The sequence below is a fragment of the Nycticebus coucang genome, chromosome 3 (assembly GCF_027406575.1).
Source record: "Nycticebus coucang isolate mNycCou1 chromosome 3, mNycCou1.pri, whole genome shotgun sequence".
NCBI lineage: Eukaryota > Metazoa > Chordata > Mammalia > Primates > Lorisidae > Nycticebus > Nycticebus coucang.
The window spans coordinates 159,825,631-159,850,385 of NC_069782.1; the positions used below are offsets into that span (position 1 = coordinate 159,825,631).

Genomic DNA, 24,755 nt, shown 5'->3' on the forward strand with positions numbered 1-24,755 from the left:
GTTCCACCACATCAGTTTACATGTTGGCTCGACAGTTTCCTGCCCCTGTGTTTACCTCTTCATTTCAATTCTGTTTTCAAGGACATGAAGTGGATCGAAGAGAAGCAAGCCCTATATCGAAGAAATCAGGAACTCGTAGAAAAGGTGAGCCCAGAGCCCCACCTGAACCCAGCAAGACCTGCTCCGTGGCAGGGGTAGGGCCAATGGGGCTGAAGGGGGCTTCAGGCAGAGGCTCCCTGATGGCTGGGTGAGCCTTTCCATGCTATCCACACCTATGGGAGCCCCTCAGGAGCCTGGGGCCCCACCATTCCCCCTCTGCTCCTAGAGTCGAGATGGCCTGGCACACTGAGCCTGTGCGTTTTCCATGGACACTTCCCATCTCTCAGCTCAGGACAGCCGTTTCCATGGAGCCTTGTGCACATAAACACTTGTACCCCTAAACGCTAGTGTGCACAACACAATGCGTTCACACTCAAACACACATGCTTAAATGCTCTCATGCACAAACATGCACACTCAAACGCTTGTGTGTACAATCACTTGCATGCACACAGTCACTTGCATTCACACAGTCACTTGCATGCACACTCAGTCACTTGCATTCACACAGTCACTTGTGTGTACACAGTACTTGCATGCACACACAGTCTCTTACATGCACACAGTACTTGATGCACACAGTCTCTTGCATGCACCCAGTCTCTTGCACACAGTTGCTTGTGTGCACACACAATCACTTGCATGCACACCGAAAGCCTGCACTTTCCTCTGGCTGAGACAAGCATGGGGTCACATTCCTGATATCAAAGGGACCTCACAGTGGCCCAGCTGTGCATGTCACGTGAGTGGACCAGGAAAAATCCAGGCTCCCCACTGACTCTGCTGGCTCAGAGGACACAGTGCTCCTGAGTTTGTCTCACCTGTTCCAGAGCATCAGAGCAGCCCCTCAGCCCCTCAAGTTTGGTTCAGGGGATGGGGGTGGACACAGCCACTTGCTCCTGGTAGACACCTGCCCTCATGACGCTGCTGAGGACACAGGCTGCAGCCATGTCACTTCCCCCTCTGGAGGGGTGGGGACTCCAGGGTGCGGACTCCAGGGTGGGGACTCCTGCATTAGGTTCACATGTGGGTACAGTTTAAATAATCCCTCAATTAACTGGGTAAATTCTGGAAGGTGGTCAGGCAGCCATGGCACCTGGCCCACCATCACACACAATGTGCCCCCAGGCTCCAGGCCAGCCTGGGCTCCAAGGTGAACCAGGGAGTGGGTCAGAGACATTTATCCCCAGCACCCCACCCCACCCCACACCATCCCTACCCAGGCCGGTGAGTTCAGCGCTGCCTCTCTGGGACCCCTGCTCCCTGTGGGCTGTGCCTGGCCTTTTCTGTCCAGCCCCCACCTCGACTAACCAAGGGGGGTCACTCAGCCTCACCAGAATGGACCCAAACGCACCCAGGCTGGAGTGAGGCTCAGGGCAACATGTGATAGGGCTGGGTACCAACCTCCTGTGACCTCCGGTGAGAGCACCAACCCCTCCCCTGGCCCACCTCTGTCTCCCAGGTAAAACAGATGGAGACGGAGGAGGCCCGGCTGAAACATGAGGTCCAAGATGCCCGAGACCAGAATGAGCTGCTGGAGTTCAGGATCCTGGAGCTTGAGGTACCTGGGCTGCCCAGGCAGTGGTGGCCAGACAGGGTGCTCCTGCTCAGAGCTGGTGTTACTGGGGGCTCTTGTTCTCGGGCCTCTGAACATCCCCTCAAACAAAGGACAGCCATGCAATGGGGGTATGACCTGGGAACATGAGCTGCAAAACTCAGTGGCATGAGGACAAACAGAAGCAAGATAAATAATACCAGTGTTGTGTCCAGACCTGTGGGGCCCGTCAGGACAGAACATCAGGACTGTCCTCAGCATGTCCCTGTAGCTGCATCTGGTGACAACACAAGGCAGGGAAAATGCCCAGACCTTAACCGTCAGCCCAAAAGACAACTCGTTTCTTGCTCATAGAAGCCCCAAAGTGGGGGACACTGGCTGCTGAGCAGGGACCAGGGGCAGCTCTGCTGTCCCCAGCCCTGTGCCCTACACCTGGGGGTTGGGTGGCCATGTCACTGTGCTCAATTCCTACTACAAGGCCAGGAGGAATTGGCCATGCAGGTGCTGCCCCTCTGGTCACCGCACACTGTGCCAGGGCCTCCATCTTGGTCAGCAGATGGACCCTACTCAGAGTCCAGATCTATCTGCCCCAGAGTCCTTTCATTTCCCTTCCTGGTAGACAGGACAGCCATCGGTCCCTCTATGTGGGTGACCATTCCCTGGGCCTCTTGGGTTCAATGGGACCTCTACACATGGTCCTGCCTGTGAGGACAGTGGTGGCACCACCAGCATGTCCCCGAGGGGTTTGCTCTGACCAGGCCTAGGGCTGACACTTGACCTGCAGCCTCCCCGCAAGCCCCTGGGAGTTGCTGTCAGATGAACAAAGGGCCCTGGGATGGGATCTATCCAGGCCCATTTGGCCAAGTGCAGCGGGGACAGAGCCCTGCATGGCTTGGGTAGGGTCAGCACATGTACAGGGCCTGTCTCATGGGCATGTCTGATGAGGGCTCTGCCCTGCCGTGCTGCCCTAGGGCTTCTCAGAATCTAACGCGTTGAGTCCTCCCTGGCAGTCTTGGCTCGTGCCCTCAGGCCCCAGCACAGCCTCCCTCAAAGGGAGAGGCTGGAAGGGAACAGCCTCCGAGCCCAGCCTTCTGCTCTGTCCTAGGAGAGGGAGAGGAAGTCACCAGCCATCAACTTCCACCACACGCCCTTTGTGGAAGGGAAGAGTCCCCTCCAGGTGTACTGCGAGGCTGAAGGCGTGACGGTGAGCCCTGTTCCCACCACCCCGCCTCCCCAGTCTGGCAGCCGCTCACCTCCCGCCTGTCCTATCTCCTTCCCCTAGGACATCCTGGTCTCTGAGCTGATGAAGAAGCTGGACATCCTGGGGGATAACGCCGTAAGTGTATGTTGCTCTCCTGACTCTGCACGCCTTCTCGCGCCCCACCTCCGCATGCCTCCTCCTGCCCGACTCTCCATGCCTCCTCACACCCATGTCCACCACCTGCCCCCCACCTCCAGGGGCCAGATTCCCTGCAGGCCCCATCTCAGTCCTGCCCTTGACCCCTTCCCAAAGGCCCTCCTCAAGGCCTAGGCCTGCCTGCTTGGGGGCTTAGGAGACACCGCTCCTTTCCCAGATCTGTCCTGTGCCCGTTGGGGTCTCTACTGTGAACACTCCAGTTTTTCCAGCCAATGAGAGCTCCAGTCACATGCTCCTAGTTCCTGGGATTTCTCTAGCTTTCTGCTCTTCCATACCCTCAGTGGTGACAGGGCTGTGTTCTAAGGGGTTCTCACTTCCTTTGTTTTGGGAAAGAAGCAGTCTATAGATGAATCCCAAATCTCATGTCAGAGAGTGTTCTAATTTCTGTGGCAAACTCTTCATAAGGATATTACTTACTAAATAGCCAAAGTAATGTCACTTCTTAATCCCACTCTCCACCAATCCCCCGTGCATTCTCTGTCATCCATCTCTCCTCCACCCATCCATCCATCCCTCCATCCATCCTCCATCCATCCATTCCTCCATCTATCCGTCCATCCATCTATCCCTCCATCCATCCATCCCTCCATCCATCCCTCCCTCCATCCATCCCTCCCTCCATCCCTCCTTCCATCCATCCCTCCATCCATCCCTCTATCCTCCATCCTCCATCCCTCCATCCTATATCCATCCTTCATCTCTTCATCTTTTATCTACTCTTCATCCATCCATCCATCCCTCCATCCATCCCTCCATCCATACCTCCCTCCATCCCTCCTTCCATCCACCCCTCCATCCCTCCCTCCCTCCATCCATCCCTCCATCCATCCTCCATCCATCCATCCTCCATCCATCCCTCTATCCTCCATCCTCCATCCCTCCATCCTATATCCATCCTTCATCTCTTCATCTTTTATCTACTCTTCATCCATCCATCCATCCCTCCATCCATCCCTCCATCCATACCTCCCTCCATCCCTCCTTCCATCCACCCCTCCATCCCTCCCTCCCTCCATCCATCCCTCCATCCATCCTCCATCCATCCCTCTATCCTCCATCCTCCATCCCTCCATCCTATATCCATCCTTCATCTCTTCATCTTTTATCTACTCTTCATCCATCCCTCCATCCCTCCATCCATCCCTCTATCCATCCATCCCTCCATCCATCCCTCCATCCCTCCCTCCACCCTCCTTCCATCCATCCCTCCATCCATCCCTCCATCCTCCATCCTCCATCCCTCCATCCTATATCCATCCTTCATCTCTTCATCTTTTATCTACTCTTCATCTATCCCTCCATCCCTCCATCCATCCCTCCATCCATCCCTCCATCCATCCCTCCATCCATCCCTCCATCCATCCCCCTATCCTCCATCCTCCACCTCCATCCTATATCCATCCTTCATCTCTTCATCTTTTATCTACTCTTCATCCATCCCTCCATCCCTCCTTCCATCCCTCCCTCCATCCATCCCTCCCTCCATCCATCCCTCTATCCTCCATCCTCCATTCCTCCATCCACCCATCTCTCATTCATCCCTTAGCCTTCATTTACTCATTCTTCACCCATCCATTCTCCATCCTCTGTTCATTCTCCATCTATCCTCTATCCTCCATCCATCTGTCCATCCTCTGTCCACCCACACATCATCTCACACTCATTGACCTCTTCTATCCCCTCTGAGCAAGGCCATGTGCTGACAGGAATCCCTTATCGGCTTTCCTGCCCCTCACCCAGGGCAGAGCAGGGAGATGCTTTCAGCAGGGACGCTCTCCTGGCTTTAGAGCTAGGGCTTCATCCAAGCCATAGGTGGCAGAAGAAACACAGCACAACAAGGAGGGTCACTGGCATGACAAGCTCTGGAGTCCAGCCTGGACACCAGCCCCCACATGGGTTCTAGGGAACCTTACTGGGCAGCCCTCTTATTCACAACTGGAGGAACTGAGGCCCCAGAGGCACCTGCCTAGGGTCATGGAGCTGGTGTAGTGGCAAAGGGAGGGGCACCCAGCTCTGCTGCTCCTCCCTAGCCCTGTAGCTGTCCACCTGAGGAAGCCACTGCTTTGTGACCTCCCTGGAGCCATCATGCAGCCTCTGAGGTCATTCTTCACTGAGGACAGAGAAGTCTGGGAACAGGAGGTTTTACTCTCAGGAGACGCTGTGGAGACTCTTGGCAGCTTTGGCCCGTGGGCCAAGGAGCGTCCCTTCAGGTCTGACTGTACAGTTGTTGTTGAGCAAATGTCACGTGCACGTCAGGACTGTGCTCCCTGGAGCCTGAGCTCACAGGTCCCCTCCTGGAGCACAAAGTGGCCCAGCTTGTGAGGAAGCAGATGACTGTCACCTTCACAGCCAGGATGTGTAGTCCTAAAGCTGCTGTGCCCAGACTGCCTCCAGTCTAGCCATGTGGACACCTGAGCCCCAGAGCGCCTCCCAGCTGCCTCAGTTTCCTTAGGATCCAGGACCAGGAGAAGAGCGCAGAGAGGCTGGGGGTGCAGAATCGGTGCCCACCCTCCCTGGCAGGCAGTGGCATGCTCACTGCACCTGGGCTGCAGATGGAGCAGGACGCTTGGGGAACAGCAGGGCCAGAGGGCAGACCAGACAGCACTTTGCCAGGGCTGTGGCATCTGGATGTCGCTACTACCCAGAGGGAGTCAGATGGCAGGGCTGCCAGCGGGAGGGATGCTGAAGGCCCTCAGCGTGACATTGCCATGTCTGGGTAGATCCCCCAGTCACCCTGAAGCCACTCCAAATTCTAGGAGAAGGTTGTGGCCCTCCAGCCCTGCCCTGGGGGAAGGAGAATGGCAGACCCTGCCTCTGCTTATAGCAGCCAGTCGACAACTTCCCCCATGGGAGACACTGGTGCTGACTTTGGGGGTGGGAGGCCTGCATGCAAGTGACACCTGTCCTTAGGAAGTCACTCTGGGGGAGAGACTGCACAGCAGGGCTGTCTGAATGACTTGGGCCTGAGTCAGGGAAGTTCTGGGGGTGGGGTGAGGACCCCACGCCTGGCTGTCCCATGAGTTTGGGCTGAATATCCCTGGTCTTGGTGCAAGTGGAATTAGGGTCTGAGCATATGACGTGCCCACACCCTGGGAGGGGACACCCTCAGCTCTAAAGTCAGACTCACCCTGCCCAGAAGGAGCACCAGGGCCCCCTTAGGAGGAAGTATGACTGAAACGTGCAGAAGAAAGGGGGGGACCACCAGAGGTCAGACATCTCACACACCCCAATACTCCTACTTTCCCTGCACCATTCATAAGCGGTGCCTTCAGGCTAACAATTTATGGTTGAGTGTCTGGAGTACTGGGCTTAAACAGCATGGGGAACAAGGCAGGGCATGGACAGATCTATTGCTGGTCCAGTCGCCACCTGCTGTGCTGAGCTGCACACACACCACTTTGCCTCAGCTGCTCCCAAGCCTAGTGGTTCCCTGCAGAAAGAGGGATGGGTGGATGGCGCCTAAGGGCACAAGGTCCAGAGTTGAGGGCACACATCCATCACAGCATCTGGGAGCTGAGGCCCTAGCCCTCATCAGCATCACAGTGCAGCCATCATCCACCCCCAACTCCACCCCAGGCACTGCCTCTGACTGTCCCTGTGCTCTGCTTTTGGGTGCAGAATCTGACCAATGAGGAGCAAGTGGTCGTCATACAAGCCAGGACAGTCCTGACCTTGGCAGAAAAGGTGACAGCAGCCATTGGGGGTTGCTTGGGAGAAGGAGGGGTTCCTGGGGTCTCCTGCCCTGCTCAGCTCAGAGAAGGTACTCCCCTGGGAGGGGGTCTACCGAGCTGTGTCTGCTGGGGAACCCAGCACACCTAGGTCCCACAGCACCCCCTGCACACCTTTGCAAAGGATAGATGCATTTGGACTTGGCCCTGCCACCAGCCTTGCCTCAGTTTCCTTCCAGAAGCTGGAAGGTGTAGTGGGTCTGGGCGTTCTCTGTTCCACCTGCCAGAACCCTCTTCTGCCTGATGGGCCAGACTTCCTACAGCCGGAAGAAGGGGATCTCCTGACGCACGAGGGGCTCAGGGCACTGCACAATGGTCTGTTATCTCCTCCCCCAGGAGAACATGGAGGGCAAGCTGCCCAGACATCAGGCAGTGCATAGGGTGGGGCTTGGGCCTGGCCAGCCCCTGGTATGCAGGGCTCATGCTGTCAGTCCGGCAGGACTTGCTGGAGAGGGCCAAGCTCTCCCCTGCCCAAGGAAACAGGGAAGAGAGAAGACCCAGGCCACCCTCTCTCCTGCTGTTTCCACAGCGCTGGGGTAGGGGATGGTGTCTGTGCCTGTGTGGTTGACCCAGGGGGTCACTGTCCTGCCTGTTCTGTTTGTTCCCAGTGGCTGCAGCAGATTGAAGAGGCAGAGTTGGCGCTGCAGCGGAAGATGGTGGATCTGGAGAGTGAGAAGGTTGGTGGGTGTGTCCTGCGTGGCCTTGTAGCACAGTGTGGCTGGTGGGATGCCTGAGGCCGGACATGTCCCCTTGTGCTTCAGGAGCTGTTCAGTAAGCAGAAGGGATACCTGGACGAGGAGCTGGACTACAGGAAGCAGGCCTTGGACCAAGCCCACAAGGTGAGAAACTTGATGCTGCTGTGGCCCCTGCCGAGTCATTCACGTGCTCAGTGGAGCACCTCAGGTCCTGTGTGTTCAGGCCTCAGGCCTACCCAGGAGGTGCCAGGCTCCCTGCCTTTCCCCCTCTGAGACGCCAAGCAGATGAGCCGAACCCACAGGGATATTTGCAGTGAGGTGATAACATGGAATTTACTGAGAGAGAGTGTGTTAGTAAATTACAGCAGTGCCTCCATAGCTGACCACCTCCCTGCGCTGGCCTAACTTCACAGACTAGACATGCACCACATGTACCTGTCAGTACAGTGGGCCTGGCTGCTTACGTTGCTCACCTTCGCCTATTAGCCAGTGTGTTACAGTCCTTTGGTGGTCAACTTACAGAAGTTCTGAACTCTTCTCTGGGGACTCTGCTTCTCTTCACTGCCACTGGGAGAGATGCGGATTGCATCAGTGCTGTGCACGTGACCACCCTTGGCACACTGTTTCTTCCTGCTGATAAATCTCAATGTCCATTTGGGGTTAAAATTGGGATTCGAGAGAGTCTCCTTAGATTCTTATTTACATCACCATGAATCAGTCCTCACTGAAATCATTTGAAGACATGAAAAGAAATTTCATTTGAACTTCAAACAGACTTTCTGTTTCAAGCTGCTGCACAGAACCCAGATTGAGTGTCATGACAGCTCAGTTTAGCACAGCAAGACTGAGGCTGCACAGCTGGGAGCTTCAAGGGGGCTCAATGCCTCACTTTCTTCCCAGAGGCTGGTTATACTCACGTGCCAATGCCACCGTGCAGGCTGTGGCCCTGCCTTCCCGACTGCTGAGTCTTCGTGGGCAGGGAGTTTGTCATGCGCTAGTTCAGCAAAGCCACCTAATGGGCCACAAGGTGGGCCCAGGATGGCTGAAGGCAGGTGTGGGATGGGGTTTGGGAGCCTGACAGTGCTGAGTTTAGCCCATGTGGCCACTCGCCAGTCAGGAGACCTACGCCAGTGGCTCAGCCCCTTGTGGCAAATAGATATATTAATTCTCATCTCCTGGAGATGTCAGGAGATAAAAAGAATGTTGTGTGGAAAGTGATCGTGACGGCTTCACCAGCCGCGGCCCTTGCTGCCCACCGAGGGAGCTGGCAGCTCCACATTCCTGCTCTCCCATCAGGGCCCAGTGAGGTGGGGGCTCTGCCAGAGCCGAAGGTGGGCTTCCTGGGGGCTGGGGATGCTTCCTCCGCTCAGTGGGTTTTCCAGTGGGGGTGGGGCATGAGCAGGGGGAGAGGACTGTAGAATCCTGACCTCAGGTCTGTCCACGGCTCCCTTGCCCACACCACACAGGGCAGGACAGTGACAGCTGTGGCCACCATCCAGGGGTCCAGCCACTCCGTATGTGCTGCAGCACCTCCTCGAGGCCACAGTCATTATTAACTTGCAGTGACAGGAGGGGCAGCTCCTTAAAAACACCTGCCCAGGAGGCCCAGGCTCTCCAGAGCTGCCAGTTGGTTCTTCTCTTGAACCTTCATAAACAGAGCAGAAAGGACTAAACCTATACGGTACGATGAGAACACACCACAGTTTAGGCACAGGTAACTTAAGCACAGAAACTGACCTGGTCCTAAATGCTATTTCGAGTATCTGTGTGACTTGGTGTATACATCCTGTCCTCTTCTGGGAGGGGGAGACTAGTGGCTGCTCTACTTGGTTTTTGACAGCCAACTGCTCCTGAGCAGAAGGACTTGTTCTCTTTTGTCTGCTGAAGCTAGGATGAGCTCAGGACATTTCAAGGTGGAAAACTAGGCTTGATAAACAGGCTCCTCTGTTAGGAGTTACCTGTACTCACCAAAGTCACTGCTCTACCCTGTGATTGCATAAGCAGTTACCTGTCTCCCTGCTGTGCCCCCTGCCACAAAAGGGAAGGTACCACTCAGACCACACTCAGGCCCTGCATGGTGGACAGCCAAGAGTCACCCACATGGGCACTCAGCCTGCAGGCAAGGCCTGGCCTTTATAAGCCTAGGAGGAGACTAGCTTTGTCATTCAAAGCAGAGGAAAGCTGTCCTGGATGAAAATGCTTGTTTTTGGAGCCTGGATCTGTCTGGGAACTCGAAGAGTGATGATGGTGATGGTGGTGGAATGGTGGTGATGGTGATGATGATGTGATGGTGCTGATGATATTAGTGGTGACAGTAGTGGTAATGGTGATGGTGGTGATTATGGTAATGATGGTGGTGGTAATGATGGTGATTGATGGTGATGGTGGTGGTGATGGTGGAGGTAATAGTGATGATGGTGATAATTGTGATGATGGTTATGTGATGATATTGATGATATTAGTGGTGACAGTAGTGGTAATGGCGATAGTGGTGAATATGATGGTGTTGATGATGGTTATGGTAGTGATGGTGGTGGTAGTGGTGATGGAGATGATGGTGGTGATAGTAGTGATGGTGGTGATGGTGGTGGTGATTGTGGTGGTGGTGATGATGGTGGTGCTGATGGTGGTGGTGGTGGTGATGGAGATTATGGTGGTGATGGTAGTGATGGTGGTGGTGATTGTGATGGTGGTAGTGATGGCGGTAGTGATGGTGGTGATGCTGTTGATGGTTGTGATGATGATGATGGTAGTGATGGTGGTAGTGACAACAATGATGGTGATGCTGCTGATATCAATTGTTGATAGTGATTGGAGGATAATAGTGGTGATGGTAATAACAGTGATGGTGATGAAGATGATTATGATAGTGGTATAAATAGGGCATAACCATGACAGCCCTTCCTGTGTGGCAAGCACTAGTTTGGGAATCCAGACACAAAGAAGTTGATGACCTGCCTAAGGTCACTCAGTCACAGTTAAGGCAGGAGTCAGATCTTGGCGTCTCCTCCAATGTCCACAGCCCTGACCGCAACACTAGGGGCCTCTCCTCCTTCTCTTGAGAATGCAAGTTCCTCACACAGAGGAGCCAGGGCTCAAACACAGCCACACCTGGCACCTGGTTTATGGGGGTGGGGAGCAAAGGTCCCATTAATGTTGCTGTGGAAACAGGGTGACCCACAGGAGGCTTTGGCAGTAGATGACCTGGCTGTGAGGACAGGCTGACAGGGCCTGGCTGACCTCCTGTCAGCATCGATCCCCCTGTGAGGATTGGGGATTCCTGTGACATGAGTGGCATGGGGCCTGGCCTCCAGTAAACCATTAGTGGCCCTCCTGTTTTTCCTACTGCCAAACCTGCCCTTGTGTGTGCTGTGCAGGAACCAGTCCTGTAGCCCCACACTGTACTTCCTGGCCTCAGCCCTCACAAGTTCAGCTGCCAGATGAGTTGTCCCAGCAGTGCTGAGACTTGTGTCCCTCCAGGTTTCCCAGAACCCTGTGTAGTGCAGAGCATGTCTATACACCCTGCTCTTGGAGGGCAGCCCCTGGCCCAGGCTGCTGTGCTCTTAATTTCTTGGACAGTCATCTTGACCCTACAGGCTTTAGCCAGAGGCAGCCAGTGCTAAGAGGTTTGCAGTGTTTTTGTCATTAAATATAGAAGCAGAGACCCTTGCCAACCAGGCCCCTACCATCTCCCAGTGCCCCCAAGCCATTCTTCATACCGTAGCCAGTCCAAGCCTCCTCTGCTTACCACCCACTGGGGCTGCCAAGGAATGAAGAGAAACCTCCCTACTGAGGCCCTATGTGGTCCAAGCCTGTTTCCTTCCTTCAGCTCAGCTTCCACCACCCCCCTACCCCAACCCTGGTCCCTTGGCTTCCTTACACTCCCTCATCGGTCCATGCCGATCCCTGGCACTGAGACCTTCTTCCCACGGATGACACAGAACCCTCTAGAACAGGAACCTCCTCTCAGCACTAAGGTGTACCCGGGGCAGTGTGAGTCAGGCGGATTGGGGTCTGGCTGCCAGCCTCCCTGATTTCTGTCCAGTTGGCAGCCATGTTTACTACTTTGTAGCCACCACTGCATGCTGTGGGAAGGAGCCCTGCCTCTGCTGTCCCCTCCTCTTGGTGCACCTCCTTCCCTTCTCCTACTTGTCCCTCACCGATGGTTCACATCTCAGCGCAGCATCGCACCCCTGCTGGGGAACTGTTCCCAGCCAGTGTGAATCCTGATGTGCACCAGTCCCTTTGGGTCCACAAAGCGGTGGGTCTGTCCTCCTAAGAGGAAGGGGCCACATGCATCTTCCAGTCCAGCACAAGGCCTGCTGAGTTAATGAAGAGGAAAGGTGAGCGGGGCAGGGTAGAGCGCAGATTTTCAAATCCAGCCAAACTTGAGATAGGGAAGGAAGGAAAGAAATATACTTCTTTTTTTAATACTGCTTTTATTCTGAATTAAGGAATCATGAATGTACAAATTCTGATTTACAACACAGAAAAATACAAGGAAGAAAAACATCCATCAAGTGCCAGGACATGGAGGACACTGGTTTCTTTCTTTCTACTGGGTTCATTTTAGGATGGATACACATGGATACATACAACACTGTTACAAAATTGGGATCCCTTCCATCTACCTGTTTATAGCTTGCCTTCTGTAATTTCTTATTAGAAGTAGTAATCATGCAAAGGGCATAAAATTTTAAAGATAGGAAAGGATGTTTGGTTCCTGTCTCTGCTCTCCAGACCCCAGGCCTCCTGACAGAGAGGACCGTCTTACCAGTCCTCAACATCTCCCTGGAAGTGCGGGGCAGAACCACACACATACGTGTGCTCTCACAACTTTGCGTGGACAGCCTTGAAACCGGAGCGGTGTTGGTACCGGTTGCACACACCTGCCTTCCGCACCTGCTTCCCTTACCTGCCTCCCACTGACCGTGCACAGTTGGAGCGTTTCCTGCCTGTCTGAGGAGTAACTTGGTGTGAGCACAGCCTTGTTTATTAGCCACTGATTGTGGACATTGGGTTCTGTCCATACTTCCATTATCACCAGCAACGTAGCAATTTGTACGCGTTTCTGACATCTCGGCGTACAAACATAAGATCTAACAATTAAGTTTGCAGACTTAACCTAGAAAAAGTAATACACATCTCAGTGCTGAGTACCACCACTGTCGCCTTTGAGGTACTCCCCTTGGGGAGCTTTGCACTGATGCCAGCATCTACTCTGCCATCCAGAGTAATTCTGGAACTCTTTCTGGAATGGCCATTAAAAGCTGTTGTCATATTGTCTTTGCTATCCTGAATGTCATCAAAATGTCTTCCTTTCAATGTTTCCTTTACCTTTGAGTAAAGAAAAAAGTCACTGGGAGCCAGATCAGGTGAGCTTGGAGGGTGTTCCAATACAGTTATTTGTTTGCTGGCTAAAAACTCCCTCACGGACAGTGGGGTATGAGCTGGTGCATTGTCGTGAAGCAAGAGCCCTGAGTTGTTGGCCAAGATTTTCAGTTAAGTTTTCCTGTTTCTCTACTGATGTTTACTTGGTTTTCTATGTTTCTCACAGTCAGCCAACAATTTTGACACACAACTCGATGAATTTTTGCAGTGTTTCCATCAGTTCTGCTCATTACTGGCCACCCCGACCTCTCATCAGTGATGCTTTCTCTCTCCTCAGAAAAACATTTAACCCACTTGTACACTGCTGTTTTCTTCATGGCATTATCCCCATAGACTTGTCCTGATTTCACTTCCACTCTTGCCAAGTTACATAAGAAATGTAATGTTTTTTCATTGCTCTAATTCAAGCTTCGAGGTTCTTGCAATGACACACAGAAACACGTAACTATAATGAGCACTACTCAGCAAGACACTGCCACACATTGACACAAACACAGCTGTGAGACACTGATATGTCAAGGTTATAAAACCTGAGTTGTTTGTACAGTGCTGCTAATGTAAGTGCCTGGTGGCAAGTTCATGGACTTCATTGTCAGACCTCATCTATCTGTCTATCTGTAGGAAGAGTTCTTTTGCTTGGCCAAAGGCTGTGCACACTGAAGATTTTTTAGGAGTTACCAATTTTATTTCCCCATAGTTGGTACAGCTTATACCTCAGCACCCACCATGGTGTGTTAGCAAATGTTTGGATCCTCCTGGGTCTGGGCAGGGAAAGTTGGCTCCCAGCTGCCTGGTTTGGCTGAATCAGGCGTGTCTCTCAGTTAGCTCGAAGCCTCGCACATGTGCCTGAGACTCCATGCCATTTGTATCTCTCATACCTGCTTGTTTCCTTTCCCCACTTCCCCATTATATTGGCCTTTCCCTCCTTTGTCATCTACTGGAAATGTTTTCCCCGGGATGTCAGTTGTTCTTTGATTTTGACCATTGCTTGGAGGGCCTAGAAGAATCTTTGTAATGCTTAGAAGGTGATGGCCTCTAAGTTTTATGTCTTAATTTCAAGTTCTTCCTTCCTGAGATTATACCAAAAACTCCAGTGTGTTCTTCCAGCATTACTGCGAGGTGTAACCGTGTGTGTGTGTGTGTGCGTGTATGTGAAATAAAGGAGGGACTATACTTTGCTGTTCTCCCAGACAGCAGCCAGCCTCTCTGGCTTCCTCTCCTCAGCCACCCACCCTTTCAGCCCTGATGACACATCATGATTCCCATTTGTCAGGCTGCATTTGAGTAACACCCAGGGCCTGAATCCCTCTGGAGGGGTCTAGTGAGCTGTGACCAGAGTGGTAGTGCATCTCCAGAACTTGGAGAGCTCCGCTTGTGAGGGCCTTAAGATGGCCCACCTGTACCCTGTGAGCACATGTCCCACTGGGCACCCAAGCAGACTGGAGACCTTGTCTCTAGTAACATTTCTAGAGTGTCCTTTCACTAAAGCCATTTCTCTCTGTCACCTCCACCATTGACACCACTTTGGGCCTCAGGCAGCAGCCAACTGCTCAGTAGATCAGCATGACACAGCCCACTAGGGGCTGCAGGGTGCTCGTGGGACCTGGCATTGATGTGCCATGACCAATAGGGAAGCCTCTTCCTGTGTGATGCCGGGGAGCCACTTCCTGTGCGAGGCTGGGGGCCATTTCCTGTGTGATGCTGGGGGGCTCTTCCCATGTGATACTGAGGGGCCACTTCCTGTGTGATGCTGGGGGCCATTTTCTGTGTGATTCTAGGGGGGCACTTCCTGTGTGATGCTGGGGGCCATTTCCTGTGTGACCCCGGGGGACCATTTCCTGTGTGATGCTGGGGGCCATTTCCTGTGTGATCCTGGGGGGCCATGTCCTGTGTGATGCTGTGGGACCACTTCCTGTTTGCTGCTGGGGCCACGTCCTGTGTGATGCTGGGGGCCACTTCCTGTGTGATGCTGGGGGCCATTTTCTGTGTGATTCTAGGGGGGCACTTCCTGTGTGATGCTGGGGGCCATTTCCTGTGTGACCCCGGGGGACCATTTCCTGTGTGATGCTGGGGGCCATTTCCTGTGTGATGCTGGGGGGCCACGTCCTGTGTGATGCTGTGGGACCACTTCCTGTTTGCTGCTGGGGCCACGTCCTGTGTGATGCTGGGGGCCACTTCCTGTGTGATGCTGGGGGGCCACTTCCTATGTCATGCTGGGGGCCCACTTCCTGTGTGATTCTGGGGGCCACTTCCTGTTTGCTGCTGGGGCCACGTCCTGTGTGATGCTGGGGGCCACTTCCTGTGTGATGCTGGGGGGCCACTTCCTGTGTGATGCTGGGGGGCCACTTCCTGTGTCATGCTGGGGGGCCACTTCCTGTGTGATGCTGGGGGCCACTTCCTATGATGCTGGGGGGCCACTTCCTGTGTGATGCTGGGGGGCCACTTCCTATGTCATGCTGGGGGGCCACTTCCTGTGTGATTCTGGGGGCCACTTCCTGTTTGCTGCTGGGGCCACGTCCTGTGTGATGCTGGGGGCCACTTCCTGTGTGATGCTGGGGGGCCACTTCCTGTGTGATGCTGGGGGGCCACTTCCTGTGTCATGCTGGGGGGCCACTTCCTGTGTGATGCTGGGGGGCCACTTCCTGTGTGATGCTGGGGGCCACTTCCTGTGATGCTGGGGGGCCACTTCCTGTGTGATGCTGGGGGGCCACTTCCTATGTCATGCTGGGGGGCCACTTCCTGTGTGATGCTGGGGGCCACTTCCTGTGATGCTGGGGGGCCACTTCCTGTGTGATGCTGGGGGCCACGTCCTGTGTGATGCTGGGGGGCCACTTCTGTGTGATGCGTGGGCCCTCTCTCTGCATGTCCTGCAGGAAGGCCCCCACTTTGTTGTCCTTCCTTTGTTTCCCTGCTTGGCCATTGAATCCTTGCACTTTCCCTGGACAGTGAGCCTGGGCTCCCCTGTTCCTCACCTTTCCCCAGAGTGGGGCAGACGGAGCCAGAGTGCCCTGGTGAGCAGCAACCTGGGGGTCCTGGGGATTCCTGCAGGTTCTACTCTGAGTGCAGGACCCGCAAGGGCTGTGCAGGACACAGGGTGCTCCCTTCAGTGGGATGGCGGCTCTCTGGAGAGTGGGCCCTCCGGGTGGCCCATCACTTGTCCTCTGGGGTCTTAGGCAGGGCTTGCAGACCTGTCCATCACCAGGTGTGTGTGAGGCCGTGCGAGGCTGACTCCCTGTAGCTTCTCGGGTTCACTGAGCTTTTCTGCCAAGAAGTAACAGTTGATGTGGGCATGTGAGCTGGATGTGACAGCTGGGGATGTTTTATTTTTTGGCTGTCAAGAACAATAAATTGTAACTGAAGCTACAAAAGGTCTTTTTCTCCATTTCCTGAAATTTCTACTAAATCAAAAGGGATTTTCATAATTATCTTGCCTGAAGAAAAGAAATATTTATTTCTGAAGATGTTACATTTTTGATGGCAAGAAAGGCCTTTTGTAGTTCACTAAAAGATTGAATCAATAAAATTTCCAAAGGAGAAAGTTTAAAAGTGTTCTGCGTGAAATCTGTAAATCCTGTTTATAACAAGATATATAGTTTGGCTTTTGAGTCATGGCAAATGATCCATGAATTGAACAATTGGGAAACAGCTCAGAGGTGACCCGCCTGGCTCCCTGGTTGGCCTGGCCATAGCTCCATCCTCCCGAGACCCCACCTCATGGCCTCAGCCCGCAGCCCATGTGCTCCAGCTCTTACCTGCCCTGACAACCTTACTTCTCCATCTTCTTGTGGGTGGGGGTCTGACCCCCACACTGCACACCCCCACTTCTCCTGCAACTTAGGCTGTGCAGCTGGGACCTGGGAGCACTGGCCCCTTCCCCAAGGGACCTGAGCTGTCCCCCTCCCTGCAGCACATCCTGGAGCTGGAAGCCATGCTATACGACGCCCTGCAGCAGGAGGCTGGGGCCAAAGTGGCTGGGCTGCTGTCGGAGGAGGAGAGAGAGAAGCTCCAGGTGGCTGTGGAGCAGTGGAAGCGCCAGGTCCTGAGCGAGCTGCGTGAGCGGGATGCCCAGATCCTGCGGGAGCGCATGGAGTTGCTGCAGGGGGCACAGCAGGTGGGCGCGTGGGCTGGACTCCAACCTGCTGCGAAGGGGTGGGGTGTCGAGAGCCAGGCTGGGCCTCCTGTGGCCACACCTTCCGTGGCCACACCCTCTAGTGGCCCTTATCGATGTGTTGCCTGTTAGCCAGCCACACCACAGGCCAAAGTTTCCACTTGCAATTTTGGGTAAATGATCACATTGGGTTTGCGTCACTGTGACCTTAGTGAGCAGGTATTAGGCACAGGCTACCAGCCCCCGTTAGCCTCCCTGGGGAGGCTCTTTAGTCCCTGGGGTATCCAGGTGAGGACGCCCAGCAGCCCCCTTCATCCTGTGGGTGGACTGTGGGCAGAAATCAGCAGCTTGTGGGGTCCCAGGCACAGGTGTCACCCTCTTAAGGAAAGTTCTCTGCCTGTCTGTTATCCCTGGCTGTTCGACCCTCAGCCATAAGAATGTTTGGGTGAATTAATTCCTTACCCTTTCCTTGGGTGTCTGGTGATGCAATTTTTGGTGTGAAGTTGTGGGAGGCGGAAGGGTGTCATACCCGCACAGGAAGTGTGGCCATGGGGGGGGGGCCTTCCACTCTCTGGTTGGAGGGACACCGCAGACAGCACAGCTTGTGTCCCCACTACCAGCCACAGGCCACAGGGGCCAGAGCCTCCCCACGTGCCAGCTGATCCATGACTATTTGTCCACCAAATAAACAACAGCAAATTTGAAAGGGCTTTTTGCCACTTGTTTCCCAAGTACTCTTGATTACTGAGATGTTCTTTTACTATTGCAGAGAATTAAAGAATTAGAAGAGAGAATAGAAGGTCAGAAGAGACAGATAAAGGAACTGGAAGAGAAGGTAAAAATAACGTAAATCCGGGGCCAGTCTGTTCCTGGAGCTCGTAGGGCAAGACAGAAGGGCATGGAGGCTCCTTGGGCGTGAGGGGGAGCAGAGGGCTGGTAACCAGGTGCCTGGAGCGGCGCCCAGGCTGCAGGGCAGAGATGAGCAGGAAGGTTTGGGGTGGTAGCTACCAGGACTCTGGAGCAGGAGGCAGGAGCCCCTGATGCACGGCCCAGCTGTGAGGCTCAGAGGAGCCCTCTGTGTGGCATAAGGGCCCACCCAGAGCCTAGAGCTCCGAGTGTGTCACTGCCCCAGGCTCCTCCCACTGCTTGTGCCAGAGCTGTGCTGAAGCATTTCATCCCTCCAAGTTCATCAAGTGCATTGTTCTAAAATTTGAGTCCCTGAAAGCCTGATTGTGGACTTTCCCCTCAAGGGTAGTCATCAGCACAATAAGAATCGAGCTGTGCTGTTCTGTCTGCACACATGACCAGACTTGGTGCTCCCTGAGTCCAGCTGCAGCAAGGGCCAGAGAGAGCCCTCTCCCTCCTGGAGGACTCACTGGCTGTTAGGGCAGTTTCTAGGGGTCAGACTGCTGACTAGGGTCTCCTGATTGGTCCTGCCTGGGGGGCGGATCTCACCAAAGTGACCAGCTCCTGCTGAACATTAAGTGGACAGTGGGACACCCCTTTCTCTTGTCCCTTCTGGAAGGAACAGGAGGCTGGTGTCAGGTACGAGCTCCCTGTGGTCAGCACGTGCTTGGTCCCTGCCTGAGGAAGAGCCCACAGATCCCTAGGCTTGCCGGGAGAGACGCAGCCCTCTGGACAGCGGGCCCCTGACAGCAGGCCAGCCCTCCCACCTCCACCAGCCCCTACTCCACAGTGACCAGAACTGTTCCCTCTCCTGGGCATTTTGCAGCCACCTGCAGAGCCATTGTGGTGCAAATCCACCATGACAGAGCCCTGAGTGGTGTGTAGGGCACGACCTTTCCCCCTCCTGGCACAGCCAGGAGCCCGGTGAGGCCAGGAGGGGACGTGCAGTTCTTGGGGCCCGAGCTTCAAGGAGTGCAAGGTCTCTCTCTCAAAGCAAACATCGATTTCATTGCTGGAGTCTCTTGGTCTAAATCGGTCTGCGCCCCAACCCGCAGTCCAAATGAGGACCAGGTGTTCCATCCACTCAGGTGTTGGTTGTACTTTGTTCTCAGGATAGGACTGAGGCCCAAATGTTGTCAAGGGTGTGCTCTCGTGTGCTGGGCACATGGCATGTCTTTCAATAAGACTTTTGTCTTATTGGCAGCCACTGAGCACCCTGTCCATGAACTCCTGAGGCAGGTCTCAGTGATGGGCGTCACCTCACAGAGCAGGAAACTGAGTCCCCAAGAGGCTTCCCTTGGCGTGCTAGGAGCACGCTGGGTGTGCAGCCCCCAGCTGGCACCCATGGCCAACTCTGCATGGTGCAGAGTCCCCCAGCACGTCCCAGGGCTGGCAGCATCGTCACCTCTGACGCAGGGGATTCCTACAGCGTCCTGGGCTCAGGTTCCTAACCCTGGTCCTCTCTGCAGCCTGCAGCTCTGTCTTGGTCTGTCTGTAATCAGATGTGTTTCTTGTCAGAAGTGCTACAAACTCTTTTTTCTCTTTCTTTTCTTCTGTTTCTCCATCCTCCCCTTACCCTTTCAGTTTTTATTTTTGTTCTTATTTTTCTCCTTAGCTTTCATTCTCTGGTCGTAGCTCATCTTGGCACCCTGACGTGGTGAGTATCTCAGGACCAGGTCTGGCAGGTCCCCTCTGCCTTCTGGGAGACCTCCTCGGCCCTTGCCAGCCGGGAGCTGCCCACCAGTCTGCTGCCCACGCAGGCACCAACCCGAGCTCTGTCCGGGCAGTTAGGAAGCTGCCCATGTCCTCTCTGGGTCAGGATTCTGTCCAAGGCTTCCAGGTCACTGGACCTTCTCCAGAAGGAGAGCAGGGCCGACACCTTGCTGGTGTGGGAGAAGCTCATATGTTCACGTCTCACGGTTCTCCCCTGATTTTGCGGCACCTGGGCAGGAAGCGGTGCCAGGAGAACTCAGTTGTTCCCATGTGCTGCTGAGCACAGGCTGTACCCAGGAGTGCACTAGTCCCCTGCCATGCCACTGGCCTCCAGCTCTAGAGTGCAGGGTCACAGCTGTCACCTGCAGCAAAGGCCACATACCAACATTCAATCATTGCTTCCTTTCCAAATAAGAGGGGAGGAAGAGGAGGAAGTGACACTGACCTCGGGCCTCAGGCTTCTACCCCTCAGAGGGCCCCGAGAGGACCTTCCTCTGGGTGCAGGGGTCATTCTGGCCATGCAGCCCCTTGCCCCTTCAGCCTCTTTACACTGGCCGGCAGAGTGCAGTCTCCCTGACGGCTGTTCTCTATGTTTCTTCTCTCCAGCCCCTGGAGGAGTTGGCCCCTGTTCCTCCCTTGGGACCAGAAAGCAGTAGGTTGTGGCAACAGAACAGGACACAGTGTCTCCAACCTGAAGACCCCAGCGGATTTGGTCTCTGTGTGCCTGTCCTGTGGAAGAAGAGGGCCAGGCACTTTGGATGGGGCTGAGCCCGTCCACTTGGGATAAGCCAGAGTTAGAACTCACTTTGCTGACTTCTTGGGGCTTCTCTGGGAGAGGCCTGTCCTTGGCTGTAGCCCCATCCCTGCTGCAAGGATGTGTGGTGTCCCCTGCCGAGCAGGGCAAGAGCCGCTTCTGGGCAGGAGCACCGCCCACCCATACCCTCCCTCTCTCGGTTCCCACAGTAAACATTGCCTGTGTCTGGAGGAAGATTTTCAGAAACAGCACGGACCGCTCCCCAGGGACAAAGGCAGCTGTGTCCTGGGGGTAACCGTCCTGGGGCCCTAGGAGGGTTCCTCTGGCATGGTCCTCAGGAGGGTTCCCTGTGGCTCCTCTGTGTACCAGGACGATGTCGTGCCTCACCGCTGGGCTCCACACTGATGAACAAATCCACACCCGGCCTATTTTTTTCCTTGTCTCCCGGGGAAAGAGAGCTGTGGCCACCACTGGCCACCCAGAGCCATCAGCCCTCTGCCTCCTTACACACCCGAAGGCAGCAAGGCCAAAATCCCTCCCCGAAGGTCAGCCAGGAGAATGGTAGACTGAGCAGAGCAGGGAGGGATCCTGGTGCTGGAGTGGGACAGGAGGTGCAGAGCCAGCCAGAGGGAGGCTGACCTCGAAGAACATGGAAGCCAGAGGCAGCGCAGTCCAGGATCTCAGAGGCCCTGGGCACCAGGCACCATCCAGCCTGGGAACCCTTCGTTGGGAGGCCCAAGCCCGTGGGCCACAGACAAGCTGAGGAGCAAGAGCAGTGCCCAGCGGGGTGAGGACGGAGGCACCTGTAGCGGAAGAAGGAGCCTGTGGCCCAGAGCCTCACAGGTGAGCAACGGTCATGCCCAGCAGAGGCTGCCTGTCCTTTCTGCAGCGGGAGGAAGAGCCTGTGGCCTGGGGCCTCACAGGTGAGCAACAGCAGTACCCAGCAGAAGCAGCCTGTCCGCTCTGCCCTATGTGGTGACCTGCTTCCTGGCCTGCTGATCCTGGCCCACGTGGTGTGTGACTTGGCTTCGCTCCCCCTGCAGAGGGTGGGGAGTGTGCAGCCAAGTCCTGCACCTTCCCGTTGCAGGAGTCCTATGCCTCAGCCCTTGTCCCTGCCCACAGCCACCAGAGGCACTGTGAATGCCCAAGAGAATGTACCTGAGCCACAAGGTGGCTGCACTGCCTCCCTGGAAGCCAGTTGGTCTCCTGTGCACTCAGCCTTTCCTTCCATCCTCTGTTGCCTGTTCCACCCCCCCATCCCGCCACTCCCAGAGCTGCCAAGGATGGAGGCTCTTTACTTTGTTCTATGGGGCAAGCTGTGTCTATGACCCTGACTCCAGACTCAGCAGGACCTCTGCACATCCCTGGCCCAGATTCAGCAAGACCCCTGCACATCAGCCTTTCCTGCCATCCTCGGCCTGCCTGGCCCCTATCCCACCTCTCCCAGAGCCCACAAGGGCAGATACTCCCTACTTTGTGCTATGGGGTAATCTGTGCCTGTGGCCCTGACCCCAGACTCAGTAGGACCCCTGCACATCTTGAGTGGTGAGCTCAGTAGGACTCTTTGGCCACCCCTTCTGTCCCATCAGAGCCAGGAAGTGTTTCCCAGGGGTGAAGGGGACCCACCCAGCCCCTCTCAGCCTCAGGTGCAGCAGCAGCTGTCAGAAGAGGCAGAACCCCCATGGTGACATCTCCCTCAGTCCCCAGAGACCTGCCGATGGGGGGTGCAGATACTCCTCCTGTGGTGGTGGGGGCCTCAGGAGCGGCTTGGCTCCCCTTCATTGTGGGGCAGTGGTCCTGGTGAGGTTGCCTCTCCTGGCACTGACCAGAGCCTGGGTGCCCCCTGTGGAACTCGGTGAGGGCTGTCATGGGGCTGGCTGGGGGCGCACAGAGGGTGGGGACAGGACAGGGGGCTGTGACTCAGCTCTCTTCCCATCTGCGGGACAAGGCTTATGGGAGGGGGGAGAAGAAGGGGAGGAGGCCCTTGTGGTACTGGGACACACCGTCTCCTGCAGGTTCCTGTGCATGTCCTTGGCGCCTCATCAGGGTGTGTTCTTAGAGGCATACCTCTAGAGTGTGTGGCCCCCGGGCAGCAGGTGTTCTCAGGTGTGCACAGGTGCATTCTTGGCCCAGAGAGTTCATTGGCTGGGCCCACTCTTGGTGGCAGGAAGCCCACTCGGCCCAGCCCTGTCCCAGGGTGCCCACTGCCAGCCTCGAGAGGGCGATCCTGCCACCTGCCACTGGGGGGTGCCTTCCAGTGGGCTGTCCCGCTTGCTGGGCCTGTGCTCTGCAGAGTGCTGCAGTGCCAAGCATGGAGTCTGCATTGCTGAGCAGGTCAGTGGCAGCACAGCCTGCTGAGCTCCACCCAGCCTCAGAAGGCACCTGCCAGGCGTGAGTGCCATTCAGCACAGCAATGACTGCCTATGTGGTTACTTGGTCCCGAGGCCTGGGGGATGCCATCCTGGGCAGTGGGGTCACTTCTGCCCTGTCAGTATCATTCTCCCCTCAAAGTGGGGCACTGGACCATCCAGGCCACTCTGTGACTTGAGCCGTGAGAGCTGAGAGCACAGGGGTGGGGTGGTAGTCTTCCCCGGGAGCCAGCCCCTCTTAGCAGCTGCCTTGGTGACCTGTAGGGCCCAGACACAGATGGACGTCCCCCATGGATGGTGCTGGCACTGTCTCGTGGGTACTGGACGGGAGGTGACTCCAACTTGGTACTCCCAGGTGCTGATGTTGGCATGGTCAGGGTGGGGATGCCAGCCTCTCATCAGGGAAGGGCAGTGGAGGTGACTGTGCTGTCTGCCTTCAGATGCCGTGGAGATTGTGGGGTCGGCTTGGGCACTGGACACTATAGAGCAGCCTCAGGGTCAGACACGCTCAGAGGCTGGCTGGACGCAGTGCTGTGAGAGCTGGGAGCACAGGGGTGGGGTGGTGGTCTTCTCTGGGAGCCAGCCCCTCTTGGCAGCTGCCTTGGTGACCTGTAGGGCCCAGACACAGATGGACGTCCCCCATGGATGGCGCTGGCACTGTCTCGTGGTTACTGGACGGGAGGTGACTCCAACTTGGTACTCCCAGGTGCTGATGTCCCAGGTCAGGGTGGGGATGCCAGCCTCTCATCAGGGAAGGGCAGTGGAGGTGACTGTGCTGCCTGCCTCAGGTCTACACTGTAGAGCAGCCTCAGGGTCAGACATGCTCAGAGGCTGGCTGGATGCAGAGCCACCCAGGAGAAGCAAATCCACGTGGCTAGCCACACTTGTGAGCAGTGGGCTGAGTAGGAAACTGACGTGGCTGGCGTCAAGCTGTTGTATGAGACCTGGGACGCTCACCGAGTCCGAGTCACCCGGCAGTAATTACCTCTAGTGGAACGGGGAACAAGGGCAGCTCCCAGGAACCGGCTGCAGGGAGTGACAAAGACCCTTTGAGTTTGTTCAGTGGTGTGAGGGGAGGAGAGGTGCCTCCCCAGCTCCTCTGAGGGGCTGCCGAGCTGTGGCCACAATCACGCCAGCCTTAACATCTTGTTCCTTCATAGGACACTTTCAAAACTTAACTGATCCACAGACTTAATTCAGGTTTTGCCAGTTTTTCTCCTGGGAAATGTCCCCTTTCATTCTGGGATCCCACGTTGCATTTAATCATCCTCCACTCGTGAAGTTTCTCTGCTCTCTCATCACCCTCGACCTTGGCAGTGTGATTTGCCAGATGTTTCCTCAGGATTATTTTGAGGTTGTATGTTTTCGGCAAGCATACCAGTGTTGGGGCACCTGATGTTGACGTATTTGACTGCTGTGTATCTTTCCCTCAATCCGCTGGCTAAGGAGGTAGCTGCCGGCATTGCCACTGAAAAGCGTCCTTTATAATTAATGCGTATGGAGGGTAAATGAAACTGGAAAAATCTTACTTTTCCTTAACCTTTTGCTGATTGATTTTAGCATCTTGTGCATTTGTGCTGCCATAAAGCAGGGGTGTCCAACCTTTGGCCCACGGGCCACATGCTGATTTTCCGAGGGCTTTTTTTGCTTATCTGTGGTGCCAGATATCATGAAAAGTATACGTGGACCTTCTCTTAGCTCATCAGCCTTCCTTAGGGTTTGTGTATTTGACGTGTGTCCTGAGACAACTCTTATTCTTCCAATGTGCAGCAGAGGGGAAGAAAAGGTTGGACACCCCTGCAAAAGAAAGCCCAAGTCTGGGCATTTCGCAACAAAAAGAGGTTTATTGGGGTCACAGGTCTGCGGGCTGCACCAGACACCCGCCACCAGCATCTGCTGCCTCTAAGGGCCTCGGGAGCTTCCACGTAGGGCAAAAGGGGCAGGGGCCACCTGTGCAGAGATTTCATGGTGAGAGGGGGAGTGTGTGCAGGGAGATGCCAGGCTCCCCTCAACAACCAGT

The 24,755-nt window shown here is 55.2% G+C and overlaps 1 protein-coding gene across 18 annotated transcripts in view; it reads left to right on the forward strand.

Annotated features, from left to right (window-relative positions):
* The window catches only part of JAKMIP3 (Janus kinase and microtubule interacting protein 3), a 116,399-nt gene that overhangs the window by 78,334 nt on the left and 13,310 nt on the right, over positions 1-24,755 (forward strand). For 6 of the 18 annotated variants that reach the window (XM_053584351.1, XM_053584352.1, XM_053584349.1 and 3 more), the window contains 10 exons: positions 82-144; positions 1,562-1,660; positions 2,760-2,858; positions 2,937-2,996; positions 6,690-6,755; positions 7,408-7,476; positions 7,561-7,638; positions 16,793-16,996; positions 17,763-17,828; positions 18,519-19,468. In XM_053584351.1, coding sequence (XP_053440326.1) covers positions 82-144; positions 1,562-1,660; positions 2,760-2,858; positions 2,937-2,996; positions 6,690-6,755; positions 7,408-7,476; positions 7,561-7,638; positions 16,793-16,996; positions 17,763-17,828; positions 18,519-18,581 — 867 coding nt within the window. In that variant the 3' untranslated portion in view covers positions 18,582-19,468. The other 12 variants (XM_053584359.1, XM_053584368.1, XM_053584366.1 and 9 more) reach the window with 5 other exon arrangements.